Raw genomic sequence first — 17,570 nt, forward strand, 5'->3', positions numbered from 1 at the left:
AGTGGTTGTGAGGATTAAGTGAAATTATATGTGCAAACCACTTAAAACAGTGACAGTTTGTGCTAAAAATGTGCTAGCAGTTAACTATTAAAAATTATTATATAGTTAACAAGTTAGAATATATTTCTCACAGAATGAATTGGGCATATTTAGGGTCATATGTAATTTTTATAGGCTTTATGGTTGATTATCTTTCTGTAGTAAATATAATTGGAGAAGATTAAATAGAAATACCTTTTTAATATTCCTTGATCACATTTACTAAAGAGTATATATAAGCTGAATGAGTATATTTTATAGCTGAATAAGAGCTCATAGTAAAGCAGTATAATACAGTATAGATTGTTTTTAGGTGAAAATTCATATATATTTTTATAGAACACAGATATATGAAAGGTCCTACTTAAGGCTCTTTTAATAATGCAGTTATCAGGCCAGTATTCTGTCACCAATAGTAAGAGTAAAATTTGAAAATAATTGTAATATGCTTATCATTTTAAAATATTCTGGACTTAAGCCTCAATCATTAGGGTGCACTTTCTTTTTCTTTCCCCCAAGGAGGAACCCATGGATACAGATCAGGGTAATAATATGTTAAGTGCCATTCAGTCAGAGGTTGCCAAAAATCAGATGCTTATTGAAGAAGAAGTACAAAAATTAAAAAGATATAAGGTATGTTTTTAAAACTTATGATTTCAATGTTTTAATATAGAGTGGTATATTTTTGATGTGAATATATATTGAATACTTGATTGTTTTTTCCCCATCATTTACTAATTTTTAGAATAATGAGTTGATTCACCCTTGTTTTTTTTTTTTTAAGTATTTAATGTGAGCAGATTTTTTTTTTTAATTCAAGAGGGCAGGCTTATTACAAAAAATAAAGGGAAGTAAAGGATTCTTGTGTAGACACAAGTCAGAAGAAAGAGCTGCCCCTGAAAGGGACAGGTTTGCTTAAAGAGCGGTCCGCATAGTTTGCTAAAAAGTGGGCAGCATTACAGGGACAGCTGCCTCTGCTGCTTTGCAAAGGGAGAAGGTTGGCGAAGAGAAACACCTGAAAATATATATATATATATATATATATATATATATATATATATTTCTTTTTCCTTCTGTCACAGGTGGCAGCAGAGTTGCTGCCAAGTTTTTAACCTATTTGGTGCTTCAGTTTATTATAGGTTTTGTTAATGCTCAGCTTACCTTACCTTTGACCATTAGGAGGCGCTTCAGGCTGTGTCCTAAGCCCTTTTGATATGATCCTCTTCATCTTTGATAAGATTTCTTGCTTTCCAGTATGACAAGATGTTCCAGACTCACCTTGTATATTTCCCATTTCTGAACTTGGAAGTCAGTTAGTTTTTCCAGAAGACTCTGGGGATTGTTATTTAGAAACTACTATATGGGTGCTCAGGGTACCAGTGTTACTGATTGATACCTATTTCTAGGCCTTTTCAGAGCTAAGAAATATATTTTTGTTTTATTTTTAAGGGAAAATACAATGTGAACTCATATTAATGCTCAAGTTTGGGATTAAAGGGTTTTATACTTGAAGATATGAATTTGTCTTTTCAGGTGAAAATCTTGGTTGCTGACAACATTAATATAATTACTTGCTTCATGTTACATAAGTATAGTGCAAACACACAATACATGTATAGGTATACATATATATATGTGTGTGTATACACATACATGGAGTGATTGTGAATGTATATATACACACATATATCTATACACTAGTAGTTTTAATAAAAACTGAAAAATTTTTTCTTAAGTTTGTTTTTTTCTTAAGCTATTTCCCACTTTGGATGTACAACCAAATTACTAAGCCTTTAAATATACTTGAAAAAAATCTTCATGTGGTTGTGTCACCAATTTGATATACAGTTGGGTCCATTTATTTTATTTTCTCTTCCATTTTTTAAATCATTTATTTCTTAAATTTTTTTGTTTCATTTAATTATTCAAGTATTTTTATAATTCAGAGTGAAATCCAAAGCAGTTTTTTAAGTAATGTCTTTCTCTTGCGATCTTTTTTTCTTTATTGATTGCCTTTATTTATATTTTTTGTTCTTAATCCTTTTTTATAATTTAATTTAATTTTATATACATTTTACATCATTCTCCCTTTTTGTACAATGCATGCTTTCTCCTCTCAGGTATAGTTCCCACAAAATTCCCACCACCAATTCACCCGTGCACCATCTCCATAGTCCCTTGTGTAAGAACACATCCCCTCCCCTGCTTTGATCCCTCTCCCTCCCCTTTCCATGCAGAGTGTCTCTGATTAATAATTGCCTGTTAATTTTGTTTTTCAATTTATTACAATTATTTTTTTCTTGGTCCCTTATTTGGTTTCCCTACATTCCTCCTATAAGTGAAACCATGTGATATTTTTCTTTCTCCTTCTGGCTTATATCTCTTGTAATCTTTTTTGATAAACATTTCTCAAAGAGAGCAGAAAGTTGGAAGAAAATTTGAATTTTGTATGACTTTTTCTGTAGTACTGATGTCATTTTCCATGTATGTCACAGTAGAAAAACATTTGTATTCATTGAATCTCAGTTGAAGACAAAGATTGCTTTTTTGTTGCTGTTCATTACAGTGTTAGCTGTTAGTTAACAGGTAATAAATGACTGTTAAATAAAATAAATGGACTTTTGTTTAGTAGGATTTCTTCAGGTGCTGGTCGTAGGTACTCCTGCCAGAGAATTCAGGAAAATGTAGAGATGAATTTATAGAAACAGGATATGTCCATAAAAGCTTGAATGTTTATCTTACAGTTCATGGGATGTAAAGCAATAACTGTCAATCTTTTATTTATCCATTTTTACTTGGGGTTATTCCATAATTAATTTTAAATATTTGCCTGAATAAAGTACTCACTGAGTTTTTAGGATCCTTACCTGTTACATTATTTGAGAATGCCTTTGTTCAGAAAAAGTTAAATGATTTTCATAAGTGGTATGAAATGAACATGTGTTGAAGATTTTGTTGAATTCATTAATTGACTGAAGGAACATATAGGTTGTCACAACTAGTTCAGTGAAGTCAAAGAAGTTCAAATTTATATGAACTAAAAGAATGTTGAAATGAATTTACAAAAGGTAGAAACCTTTTTTTTAATAGGAAAGGGGTAGTGAATTGAAATTTTACGGGACAGAATATTTAATAGCGAAGAAGCAATGAAAGTCTAGAATCATGCAACTTGGGAGAGTTTGCTGTCTACAGTTTTTCGCTGACGTGCAGATTTTTCCCTGTAATCTTGATCAGAAATAATTCAAAGAAAGATTATTCATGGTTACAAAATATAGCTGATCTCATTAGGCTTGTCATGATTATTTGTATTAGATGTAGTAGTAAAATTATTAATTGATCATGCAGACCTTCTCTTAAGTTTGCTGTCATAAGTGAACTTTCATAAGTAATCTCCAATGAGATTTTTTAAAAGTGTCTGTTATTTGCTAAGCCAAGAGTTAGGTGCCGTGCCCAGGGTTTTCTTGGCACATGATTTATTGTATTAGTCTTTCTTCTTAGTGGAAATAGAATCTATTTCTAATATTTTTTCTTAATGAAAATGGAGGATTTTCTACTATTTAGATTTGTGTTGGATGCAAAAATTGAACTATCATAAACTTAGTAGAGATATAAAGTTAATGTGGCTTGGTACTTGTTTTATTTTCAGATTGAAAATATAAGAAGGAAGCATAATTATCTCCCTTTCATTATGGAATTGCTAAAGACTTTAGCAGAACACCAGCAGTTAATACCGCTAGTAGAAAAGGTAAGTATTTTATTGGTGAACACTTAAATTAGGCTTAGAATACACCAAAACAATTTTTTTTTTTGGTTTGAGTAAAGGTAAAAGTTGTTGAGACTTTTATTTTTATATTTTTGCTTTTATCTGTATTGTTTAGTGTTTGACATGAGTATTAGTTTCAGTTGATTTTATGAAGTAAAAGTAAGGGTTTCCCTACTACATTAGCCTTCCAGAAGATTGTGCTCTATTTGTATAAAATTTAAAATACTTCCCTTAAGCTGAAAATAAATTTTTAATGTTAATAATTGAAAACACAGATTTTTCCCCCTTATTTGATTTAGCAAAAATTTTTAAATCTTAGAATTTAGAACTAGAAAAGTTTTTCTTATTCAGCTGACCTGCCGCCCTTCCTTCTGAGAGCAAATTAGAATAGGCTAGTGAAAAATTCTGATTTCTAAGGTTTTTTCTAAAGCACATATATGACACTTAATAAAATAAATAAATGCAATGCTTAAGTCTGTTTATGCTGTAAGTGTGTGTTTCTGGAAGTTATCATACTCTTTAAAATAAATGTTACTTGGCTCCTCTGCTGATATTCTGATATAAGGGAAGGAATTTTTAATTAAAATTCCCCCAAGTGGTAAAGCATCTGGTCTCTACCACATTTTGAGAAACACTTGGGGAATACACTAGTAGGCAGATCAAATTTTGGACCAATAACTTAAAAATCAGAATACATTGTAGGTGTATTGCTCTTATTAATTTTAAAGTTTATGAAGCAGACATACATTTTAACTTAGCTGTTTTATACCATAATAAGTTCTAAATAATATGAGATGTAGTTAAGGATTTTGTGTACACCTTATAACCCACATCCAGAAATGTGTGTTTTGATTTTTAGCATCAAATGCAAAAATTATTACAGAAGACTGCTGACTGTTCTTTTTCCATAAAGATTTTTCTATTCATGTATCTCAGCATATCTTGTTTGATTTAATGAAAGTATATCCCCAGATTTTTCTGAAAGCAGAGCAGCAACTTTTCCTAATTCCTCAGTTACATTACTTTGGACACAGGGTGGCAGTATATGAATGCTTAGTGGTTAGCAGAACACAGACCTGGCCTTGTGTTTGCATTTATTTTATTGAAGCATAGTTACCAACTTTCTAACTTTGCGTATTTCTCCAAACTGTTCTTTGATTAATAATATTTCATAAATGTTACTGAGATACATTCACCTCCCATGTATATGCAATATCTATAATCCCCCTACATACTGAAGTGAGCTCAGGTTCATTATTTCTATAGAAGTTTTGAAATGTTTTAATTATTCATCATTTATCTAACTGCAACTAATTTCCAGGCACTCTTAAAGTCTATGGATGTACACATAATTAAGACACATTATTCTTTAAGGAACTCATGATACACTTGGAGAAGGGAATAAATACACAATTATAATATCGTACTGAATAAATGCCACAAGAAAGTCATGCTTAAGACCCTACAGGATCACAAGGAACCTCCCAAATGACTGTATAGCCGCTTAAAAATTCATATTCACAAAACTTCTAAACTTTGCGATTAGAACTAAATGCTTAATTTTTCTATCAGTAAATCAACTTCCTTAGTACAAATACTCTTCATCTTATTAAAAAAAGTAATTATAATATCTTATTTGAAATGACTCTTTCTGCTGATAAATGCAAATGTTGAAACACAAAATTCAGTAGATTAAGATTAGATTTTAAAATTATAAACACCATAAAGGCTTTAATAGTGATACTCTTTAATAGTAATACTTATGAGAAAATTATATAGAATTCAACCTTTATATGTAATTCTGAGTTGTCTATCCCAAGTTTTTAACAATATCCAATAAAGTATCATAATGTAAAATCATATATTCAGTTGTTGTGGGGAATTCAAAGCAATTTGACAATGATGAATTCTGTCCACATTTTACTAGGACATTATATATAATTCACTTGCTCTAAATAATCTTCTGAACTCACTTTTTCTAAATCTTAATGGAATTATAAGGTAGAAGAATGGTTAAGCGAACTTTAAAATTACCTGATTTGAATCAACAATTTTTAATATCCCCTGGCAGACTATATAGACAGTATTTGTTTCCTTAACCATGTACATTTTTCCCCATACTATATAGATATATATTGTATTTTTTATTTTTTAACAAAAGCAGAACAGAATATAGACTTTGGATTTAAATTTCAGATGTTACTAGCTCAGGCTTTTAGGCAAGTTATTTACTTTATTATAATACATTTTCCTTATTTGTAAATTGGGCATTATACCTACTTCATATTTTTGAAGGCTGTAGAATACATCTGTAAAGTATGTAACTGCTCAGTAAATGGAGTAATTATTTTTAACTTACTAACTTATAATTTTTTCTGAAGTATGAAATGTATGTCTTTGTTCGTATTAATTACTTTGTAAAGTTCACATCATAAGGCATAAATTCATTCTTGTTAATGCTACTGAACATTTTGTTAGTATATTTACTGATGAGTAGGAAAGTACATACTTTTATTTCAGTTCCTTAAGATAGAACTGTATTTTTATTGTTGGAAACAAAACATTTATTAGTATGAGAAATCCTATACATATCAAATTATAAATTAAGTTTGTTCATTACAAATGTTCATGTATGCAATTTTTATATGTTACATATAACATTTATTCTTAACATAGTGTAAGGCATCCATTCAATTTTACATATGGCTGTATAATAATATTTTATAATGTAATATAAAAATAATAGTTGTTCTAATTACCCTATTTGTAAATGAGGATTTAAAAAAATCACCTATAGCAAAGGCATAATTTAACAATTCCTTTCAAATTCAAGTGGCTTAGGGGAAAGAACGTTATATTCCAGTACTTTGAAATCTTGCTTCTCAAAATGTTGTCAAAGGACGAGCAGAATTGACATCACAATCTGCTTTTTAAAAGGTCTCCATGTTATTGGTATGTACATTGAGAAGCACTGCTATAGATCATGTGTAGTTTGACCTTCATTGAGGTTGTATTATATGATGTGTGACTTTGACCACGTTTGGTCATATCTGTAAGTTCTGGCTACTTCATCTGCTAAAAGATAAATAAATAGGATAACCATGTCCAACTATCAATATAGAGTTGTTATGAGGATCAGATGAAATAACATGTGAAAACAGTTTTCAGGTCGTATAAGTAAGGCTTATCACCAGCCTGTATGTGCAATTCTTTAGTGATATATGTTAAACTCATTAAAACTATTATGTAAACTCGTTTATTTAAATATGCAGAAACTAATAAAGTATTTTTACACATAATTTGAGAAATGTAACACATATGTAAATTGTTTTGACATACTTATTAATGAATATGACTATGGAATGAGTAACTGTATTTTTAAATTATTACAATTATAATATACTTCAACTTCATATAAAAAAACTACAAACCTTTTTTATTGAAGGCAAAGCATATAGTTGCACGGGCATTTGCTGCATATTTCAAGTTACAAAAGATAAAACTCTAAAAATCTCAAAAGTGCATTTTAAGCCTTTTAACCTAAGGATGCCCTCTTAGACATGTTTTGTTTTATTATTTTTCCTTAACACATTTTATTCATAATTACTTTTTTGGGATTCATTTATTTTAGTGTGATCTAGAACAGACTTCTAAGATTTTATAGCATACTATCTTTAATTTCTAGGCAAAAGAAAAACAGAATGCAAAGAAAGCACAGGAAACCAAATGAAGAAAATACTCTGCAAATTTCTACTTCTGCACTTATTTTCATGGAAACCATTAAGTATAAAGAACTTTGAGCAACATCCTAATTGACTCTGCACGTTTGGCAATAGTACCATTCTGTTTTGTCTCTAATGCATGGATACGTAAACGTTTTCCCAACCTGCATCATGTGCATGTAGTGCATATTAAATAAAAGTGATGTTAAGAGTGAGTGTTTGCCCAAATTCTATTGTTTAACTTTGGATCTGAGAACTCCTGTTGCTTCTCTAGATAGATCACTGCTGTAATAAACCAAGAAAGTGCACAGATGATGTTCTCTACCTGTAATTGTTATAATTAATCTTTCAATCTCTGCTCAGTTAAATGCTCAAAACTTATAAATTTCAGATCTTGAGTAAACTTGATCTCTTGTTTCTTCTCATCATTAATGAAAAATAATCAGTATTTTTGTCTTTGATATCTATATATTTTGAGGGTTTTAATGTTGGGTTTTGTTGCCTATACCTATTACTTGAAAAAATACGATTTTAATGCAGATCATTTGAAAAAGTACAAAAGTCAGTTTCTAGTAGTTTGCATTGCTACCAATAGGAAAAGTAATAAACACCTCAATTTTACTTTAGCCAGAATTAAGTGTTCAGGGTTTTTAATTTATGTATTATAGAATTATTTCAGAAAGGTGTATTATTCCTGAAAGCAAAATTTCAGGTTAAGAACAAATTGTAAATCTTAAAGATTTTTGGTGTTACTTTCAATTTGCCAACAATTTTTCAAGCTGTGTAAATTATATCTTCATAAAAAATTGGACGTTTGACAATTAAGGTTATCTGCTTTTTTAAAAAAAGTGGGGGATGGTAGTGGAGGATCCTTCTGTGCCATGTGAAGAAAATTAAGAGAGCCCAATAGTTTTTACAAGCCATGTACTACAATGGAGTTGTTCTTTTTTTTTTTTTTAAATGACCTTGGAGAGTTGCTGTGTTTTTTGATTTATAAAATAATATTGTATTCTTGTTCCTATTCCTTTTTTCCAAGTTAAATTTTAAAGGACATTTTATAAAAACAACATTTTATAAAGGAAAGAAGTAGTCTACCTTTTTCTTTAGTGGGCACATTTCTGAGATTGACACTTGACTTTTTATCATTTTATTATGGGAAAGTTTAAACGTGTGAGGAGACTTGCATGTTCATATTCTAACTTCAAAAACATGGATATTTTGTTCATAAGTTTACTATTTTGTAGTATTATTGAATAACTAATGTGAGAAAGCCTGGTGGGAATTGAGTAAAATAACGAATTATTTTTCACCCATAATTCAATTTAAAGTAATAAAGAATTTGTAGTTTTTCATTTGTTGTGGGTAAAATATTTTACTCAGGATATAATAGTAATTGTGAAGTATTTTCAAGTACAAATTTAAAAAATCACTTCTCAAGGATTATTTTAGGCTCATCTTGGTCTTATTAATTTATTTCAGCTTAATTTACACTCTCATAGAGTCTTAAATTTTGTAAAGCATAAAGCAGTACAGGGAATATCATAAATAGTAGCCAAGTAAATAAGACAGTGTGATGCTGACAATAATTGAAGATCAGTAAATCAATGGAATAGAATCTGAAAAGCAAATCCACATGTTTATACTCACTTGATTTTTGACAAAGGTATAATAATAATCCAACAGAAAAGGAAAGTTTTCAACAAATGGAGCCAGAATACCTATATATCTACTAGAAAAATACAACAATCCTATCTCATAAAGTGACCTTTATCTCATAAATGAATCATAGATTGAAATATTAAGTATAAAACTTTTTAGAGGAAAGCAGGTGAACATCTTTGTTACTTGAGGGTAGCCAAAGGTTTCTTAGATCATAGAAAACAATGACTTTAAATCCAAAATTAGAATTCATCAAAATTAAAAATGTGTCATTAAAAATGTGTCATTAGGGGGCCTCCCTGGTGGCGCAGGGGTTAAAGACAGTACTATCAAGCTACTGCCAGCCACTACAGCATCTCCGGCCAGGGAGCAACCCACATGGTGTAGCAGACCTCTTCTGTCTTGCCCGCTGCTCCCCTCAGCAGTGTATATCAGTCAATCTGTTCTGCTCCCCACTCTAACTGGTGAATCCTCTCATCTGGACCTCTGACTTATACCCCAGTTCTTGTATGCATAAATAAATAAATCTTTTTTTAAAAAGTGTCATTAAAAAGCAGTTTTAACAAGAGCAGTATAAAATGACATATGAAAATAGCCTTATAAAGCTACCATGTTAATTGGTATATAGGTAAAAGAATTTTTTCTTGTTAATATAATCCTAATAAAATACCTTCATCGAAATTTCCATAGTTTAAGAATGGTTTACTTTATCTGCCTCTTCTTTTATTAAATACATTGTGACCCTTCGTGATAATTTCTGCCAGTGAACAAGGAAGTATGGCTTGTCCTTATGTGGGTCCTAAGATAGGAAGCTAGTGGATAGAGAAAATGCAGGAATCAAGAGCAGCCCAGAAACCTGTACATGTTAATTATGTGGACAGTATTTAAAAGAGAGTTTTCTTTACCTGTACCACTTTTGTCCTAAAATCTTATTTATTTTAAAATCTCATTTAATGATTGGTTAGTAGGAGGCACTTTCTGTTTTATGCCTTTTAAAATAGCTAACCAATTCTAAGGGATAAATTTTGCTATTATAAACAAAAAAAGCCTGCCAACAGCTGTGGCACCGGCCAGTTTTGCCTCATACGTTTAGTTCCCAAGATAGCTGCCTTTTTTCTAGCAGAAAGCAGTCAGCTCGGCTGTGCTACTAGAATAGACAAATATTTGTTCAGAGAACATGAACCATGGGGACTTGCTCCCCTGTTTAGACCATGATACATACTTTTGTGTGTATTTCGGTGTTACGTGTAGATTAATACCTCTAGTTAATCCTACTTGCTTAAAACATTTAAAAATACATTCAAAAATTACTTTTTCTATAAGAGGACTTTGTTTCTTTTGTTTGAGGGAAAAAATGTCTTTTAAGGTTTCCCCTTAAAAAAACTTGAAGAAGTTAAGCCAAAAATGTTCAAAGTTCTACCACCAGAAATGATTACACTAGTATTTTAGTGATCTTTTCTCCTATAAGTGTATATACACATGCATGCCTTTGAAATGGATTTATAAAGTATCCATCATTTTTAAAGTTGGTGATGTACAATTTATCATTTTGATGTCACTGATGACTCAATGCAGGAAACAAACCACTCTGCCTATTTTAAGCAAAATGGGAATTAATACTGAGGAGTTGAAACTACTTCATTCCTTACAAAGTCATTGGAGGGTTTAGAGGAGTGGGCTTGAGCTTGGGTCTGATATTACAATGCTTTAGCAAGTTATGTCCTAGGAGTAAGGAACCTGCTATGACTATCTGGTGACTATACACGGGCATGCAGAAAAATTCAGCTTTTCATAGTTAAGCATGTCACTCAAAAAAGCTAAAACAGGGCCTCCCTTGTGGCGCAAGGGGTTAAGACGCAACCTATGAAGCAGTCCACGGCCTCTTGATCCCCGGCGGCCAGAGAGCAACCCACATGGTGCAGTAGACCTCTCCTGACTCACCTGCTGCTCCCCTCAGCAGTGTACTTCGGTCAATCTGTCTGTTCTGTTCCCTACTCTGTCTCTGGTGAATCCACTCACCTCCCACACCTGTACCCCAGCTCTTGTATGCATAAATAAATCTTTAAAGAAAAAAAGGCTAAAACAACAGATAGATCTTCCATTAGCTTTTCTGCAAGGGGAATTACTTTTTAGCATTCTAGTTTCTGCTGTATAGAAAGGCATTCCAGCAGGAAGTTGGAATGGATGTTGAATGCAAATACATCAATCACAAATTATATTCTAGAACACTAAAACAATTTTATGTAAGTGAAAAGAGAAATTAGAGAAAAAAATACATACAAATTTAATCCCATTACCCAGAGATAATAACTGTTAGGGTGCTGCTGTACATCTCTCCAAAGAATATTTACTTATTCTCATACGTAATGCGTATTTTCTTTTTATGAAAATGGGATCATACAGTTAAGTATTTTGCTACATTTTTTCCCCATAAACTTCATATCAATAAATATGCTTGGATCACATTTTTTTAGTTGCTATATCGATATATGTGTATGGTATGAGTCTTCAATATATTTAACAAGCCCCCAGTATTAAAGCACAGAAATACCATGGGCAAATTGGATAGATTTTTAGAAAGGAATTTTATTTTTTTAAAGTAATGTGAATTCCTAGATCAGCCCAACACCCATATTCTCTAATTTGTTCTTTCCCTTAACATGGGTAACTGGGAGCCTCCCAGGTGACACAAGTTTCAGCGCTATCAAGCCACTTGCCCAGCCACTGCAGTATGAGTTCAATCCCCAGCCAGGGAGCTGACCCACGTGGTGCATCAGACCTCTCTTGTATTGCCCACTGCTCCCCTCAGCAGTGTATTTCCGTAGATCCAACTGTTCTGCTCCCCACAGTCTCTGGTGAATCCTCTCAACCCCCATACCTCTGGCCTACTCCCCAGTTCTTGTATGCATAAATAAAAATGAATCTTAAAAACAAACTAAAAAAACCATGGTAAACTGGCTTAAATCTAAGGACTGACAGGGTAGATATTTATCATTTACAATATTTCTAGTACTGTCGGTTTTGATTTGACTATATTACTGTCTGGAGGACTTTGGTAATGATTCAACCTATATCTGAGTCTGTGATACAACAATGAACAATCCCTGCTGTCACTGTGAGACAGAGAGTAGACATAATATACTTTTTCTTATTTTTTTCAAATATAATTATAACTATTAAAAAAATTTTTTTAAACAATATTTGCTTCCCCCCACACCCTCAGGTTGAGTCCCCATCGAATTTCCTTCCCCAAGGCACCATCACCACAGTCCCCTGTGCTCCTCCCTCCCTCCCTCTGATCCCTCTCCCTCTGCCTCCTCTGCAGTGACATATAACATACTTTTACAAACAATAGTAACTGAAAAAAAAAAAAAAACGCAAAAGGATTGAGGGAGCTGAGGTTTTATAGCGTGACTAAGGACAGTCTCTTTAAGGAGATGTCTAGGCAGAGATATCTACATGATGAGAATTCTCTCTAGCACTGATTCAGCTATATGAAAGTGGATTGCATATTGACAGAGCCAACAATAATTAATTCAGAAGATTAATTTGGAATAAAGTTTATAAAAGTTAATTTGGTATGTCAATATGAAAATAGAAGAGCTTGGGTGTAGGTCAGAGGTTGGGGAATGGAGAGGGGGTGGGTGGGGGTGAGAGGATTTACCTGAGACAAAGTGGGGAACAGAACAGGAGGATCTACTGAAATACACTGCAGAGGGGAGTAGATGGTGGTGAGACAGGAAAGGTCTGCTGTTCCCTCTGGGTTAGCTCTCTGGCTGGGCATAGAACTGAGGCAGTGGATTCAGATGGCTTCAAAGTGCTGAGACTTAACCCCTTGCACCACCAGGGGTTTTTGCATTTTCTATTATTTCACTTTATTTTCTTCCTCCTAGTTATTTTTTTTCCTTTGAGCCAAACCATGTGTAGCCAATTACTCAAATGGGTATGCAAATAGTAGCAGAGGCATCACCTATGCATTAAGAATGCACAAGTCCTGCCCTAGAGTGAGATCAACATTTTAACAAATGCTGTGTTGACCCTATGCACATTTTAATTTAGCAAGCACAACCTCAATTGTTATTTTTATATCTATCATATAATTATTGTCTTTATAAACCAATGGGCTTTGTGCCATAGTTTCTGCTCTTAAGGAGTGGGTTTTAGGATTTTAACAGTTTCCATAACAAAGTGCAAAATAATAAAATCAATTAAAAATTTTTTAGGATTAAAATGCAAAATTATAATGTACTAAAACTGTCTTAACTATGTTTGCATATTAACTCTAATCCTCACAAGAGATGAGGTAGACCTGCTATCTCTATCTTTCGCATGAGGACACTGATGCATTTAGAGTAAATAGTTTGCTCAAGTTCACAGAATTAAAGTAGCAGATCTAGTATTTAAACCCAAGCTAACTGGCTCCTGAACTCATACTACTTTTTTTCTTTCTTTTCAATTGGGGTTTATGGTAATTTAGTTCTTTTTTTAAGAATTATCAATTAGGGCCCTCCCTGGTGGCACAGGGCTTAAAGACACAGCACTATCAAGCTATCACCAGCCACTGCAGCGCGAGATCTATCCCTGGCTGGCCAAGGAGCAACCAGCAAGGGCGCTATCCACATGCAGGATGAGAAAACTATCTCTGGATTTATTAGAAGCTCTGTAGGAGACATTAATTACCTTTGCTTAGTTATTAAGGAATGCACAGAGTGAGTGGTAACCATGGCTCTGAGATCCAGTGGCTCTCTGTGGGTAGTAATTATAATGACCTTGATTAGAGGCTAACAAGCTACTTGGGTTGGGCCTCCCAGGCTGGGTCTCCTAGTGAGGTTGCCAAGGTCCAAACCTGCCCTTTCAGCTTTTGATTTCAGCGATTGAGAGTAAACTTACTGAACGTGATAAGGACTATTGGGTAGTTGAGGCAACTTAATAAAACTTACTGGAGACTAATGTATGCCTGAAAGACAATTTATTGATTTACTTTACAATTATAACTGCCAAGTGGACCAGATATTCTTATTGGCCTGTCAATACATTCTCTCCTGGTAGATAAACTTACCAAGGAAACCAAAGTAATACCAAAGGCTGGTTGACTATAGAACTGGTACAAAGGAAATTATTTGCTTTCAGAGATACTGGTTATGATAGACCATGACATGTTTTATCATACTAGATACCAACCAAGTCTGCCTGGTATACTACCTCCATGGTGAAAATGTTACTGCATCTTCCTCCAGACATTGCTAGTAACACCTAGATAGGAGGACAGTATTCCTATTCTAATATTGCTAAGATGTTCTGTCTTAATGCTGTATCTCTGAAATAGTCTGTATCTCATTTACCCTTTTGGAACGCCCTGCCTATTGACAACCAGGAATGGTTTTGTCTCAGAGCACACAGAATTAGAGTAGTTGTGTTGCTAATACAGTGAACACTTCGGTGATGCATTTACTCTTTCAGATTTTAGTTTGATAATAGGATAGCATTTGCAATCAAAGACAATAGCTGGCTGACTTAAACAGCCTCATTGTATCTTCCATGAGTAACTGGGTCACTCTAGCCTTTATGCCATTCTAAAAACTGTACATTCTCGTCAATTTTCTTGAAGTGTTAAGCAGTTCACAGCTACAACACTGAGCTTTGAGAATATGGTTACTTCATTCTCAAGTTGTAACCTCACTGTGCAGTAAGTTGGAGAGCAGACTATTGGACTTAGATTGAGGGGACCCGGGACTCTAGTCCTGCTATGCTGGTAACCATTGTGTGATCTTGGCCTATATTCTATGAATCTGCTGAAATGTACTTTGTCCTTTGTTGTAAATTTCAAGTAGCACTTATAGAGAAAACAGATGGCTTTCTCATCTGTTTATAAGACTAACCCTTAAAACAAACACTGTTCTATTAAAGCTTCATTGTGTTAGAAACACTCACTTCTGGCCATCTCTGGCTCTCTCTCATGGTTGAGTTTAAACATAAGAAATATCCTCCTATCATTCCTTCTTTCTTTTTCTTTTATTCCTTCTTATTTTTTTTAAACACCTGAGATACATAGAAAAAGTTTGGTCATATTTTCCAAGTTTTAATCCCTATATTTTGGGTTCTATTCTCCCCACTGCCTTTGACAACTTTGTAAATATATAAATCTCATTTAAATTATTGTTAGAAGCTGTCCTGTTGCTTATTTTAATATCTAAAATTGGTAAAGAGTGGAAACCAAGAGGTAGCCTAGTAGTATAAACTGCTTTGTGACAGAGCATCTTCAATTTGACATCTAGTCATTTGTATACACAGTCTTTATAGCTTCTTTCCAAATGTTTGCACAAAAAGAAAAGTCACGCCCTTTGTGGCTAATTCTTTAAATAAATGTGGACAGTTCTGGATATTTGTGATAGAATTACCTTTTAAAAACTTTTTGATTTATATGTTTTATTATCAGCAAATGTTAGCTTAGAGCCCTATTATAAGTATCATATAATAGTATTATAATAGAAGAGGCAAGGTAGATGATCAGTTTGAGGATCTGCTAGTGCATTAATTGATTAGTCTAAAGGTATTTATTGAGCATCTGTATTATCAAGCTCCAATGTCAGGCTCCAAGTTGCTTTGGGGATACATGGATGAAAGGCTTTACCGTCTTGCTCTGTAGACTTTGGCTGGTTTTAACTTTGTGCGATTATAATATTCACTGGTGGCAACTTCCTTAAAGAGCAGGAACAGCATTATGATAAAAAGGTGTTACCAGCACATTAGATAAAACAGTCTAAAGTAAAACTACTTTGCCCCCTGCCCCAGAAATCTGTTATGCAGATTGAACTAATGTTTGAAAATCAATTTTCACTTACTATTATATTTTGTAGTCACAGTGTAAACATTCTCTGTTTCAGATTCAGTAACAGCTTATTTTGGGAGGAGAAAAGAGAAAAAAATAGAAATGTCAGCTGGCTTTCAATTTAGGTTCAAAATAGATAATCAATTCCAACTTTTAATTTGCTATGTTGGGGTGCTTCCCAGGAATTTGAGGATTAGGGAGATGAGACTGCATTCCTAAAGTTCAAGTCTAATATCAACAAATAAAAGAGATTATCAATGTAGAAATCCCTAGAATGAGACAGACTGCTCACAAATCATTTGAAGCTGAGACTACAACCCAAAGGTCAAGAACTTAGTACTAAGGCCAGGCAGTAACATGCAGGACAAGAGCTGACAGTCTGCTGTGTTAGCATACTAAACATGAAGTTATAGTCTTAACTTCCATAGATATGTGTGCTGTCCCCCACATTTCTTGACATGTGAGCCCCTCTTTGTCCAAATTTCCACTTTCCAGTATCAGAGAGCTAAAACTACACATATTTCCTTGGGCGGGCATTGGGGGGAGATGCCACATGGAGATTAATGGCAAATGATACTTGGCTGCATTAGCAGCCTAGCAAACAGCAGGACACACGCCCTGTCTAATGGGAGCAGTCATTTGTCAAGCGTAGCCTGTTACTGCCAGATAAAAATATGGGCCTAGTATTGCCAGATGTTTCTGTTTTTTTGAAAGAAGCCAAAAATTCAACTTTCTTGAGGTTTCCCAATTTGTAAATAATGCCTTCAGTTTTTTAAAACACCATAAAGCAAACAAACCAATCTGTGGACTGAATTTGATGCAGTCTCCACTTTGAAGCTCTGCTATATGATTACTATTTTGTGAACATACCTAAAGCAAGAAAGAGTTAAAAAAAATGAACGGTCAAGTATAGAAGTACAGGCATAATAGAGTCACAGAATCTGTTGAAATATGTCTAGAGGAAGAATCTTATGCACTAAATGCCTGGGCATTTCTGATCTCAACACCCAGACATTTCCAATGCTAAACTCACCTTGCATCTCTTGAATCAACACAGCTTAGTGCTAATATAAATATGTAATTTTAAGTGTTCTAAATTTCGTTTGCTCATATTTTTGTTTGGGATTTTTTGCTCTGTGTTTGTAATATTGGCCCTCATATTACCTTTGCTTGGATTTGATAATAAGGTTATGCTGCCATATAATGAGTCTCATCATTCTGTCTGAAGGCTTGATGGGTCTGTTTTTGATTTTTGTAGTTTCCATTCTTGCTCTTTCTGTGCATGCATGTGTGTGTTTGTATGTGTGCACATGTACATGCATATTCCTTGTTATCTGATTGCTCTTGACATTATTTGTAGGAATTTTTTGAGGCACAGGATCAAAGTTTCTTCCAGAGCAGGTTTACATTACTTAAGTCAGGTAACTGAAGGCTCAGCAAGTTTGGGATAATCTGGATTACCCAAGTTATGGAAGCCTCGACTGCCAGACCATGCAAGGGCTGATTTAAGTATGGTTCTTCTTTGTCCTGAGTGTGCAGTCCTGTGGACTCCCCATGG

The 17,570-nt window shown here is 33.5% G+C and overlaps 1 protein-coding gene across 2 annotated transcripts in view; it reads left to right on the top strand.

Annotated features, from left to right (window-relative positions):
- The window catches only part of UCHL5 (ubiquitin C-terminal hydrolase L5), a gene marked incomplete at both ends in the record, with an annotated part of 31,607 nt that extends 24,075 nt beyond the window's left edge, over window positions 1–7,532 (top strand). The window contains 3 exons of one of the 2 annotated variants that reach the window (XM_084244740.1): window positions 559–672; window positions 3,686–3,784; window positions 7,488–7,532. In XM_084244740.1, coding sequence (XP_084100866.1) covers window positions 559–672; window positions 3,686–3,784; window positions 7,488–7,532 — 258 coding nt within the window. The remainder of the gene's footprint in view (window positions 1–558; window positions 673–3,685; window positions 3,785–7,487) is intronic. The other variant, XM_084244739.1, reaches the window with a different exon arrangement.
- Between the last annotated feature and the right edge of the window lie 10,038 nt (window positions 7,533–17,570).

Source organism: Talpa europaea (assembly GCF_964194135.1).
Source record: "Talpa europaea genome assembly, chromosome: 10".
NCBI classification, from domain to species: domain Eukaryota; kingdom Metazoa; phylum Chordata; class Mammalia; order Eulipotyphla; family Talpidae; genus Talpa; species Talpa europaea.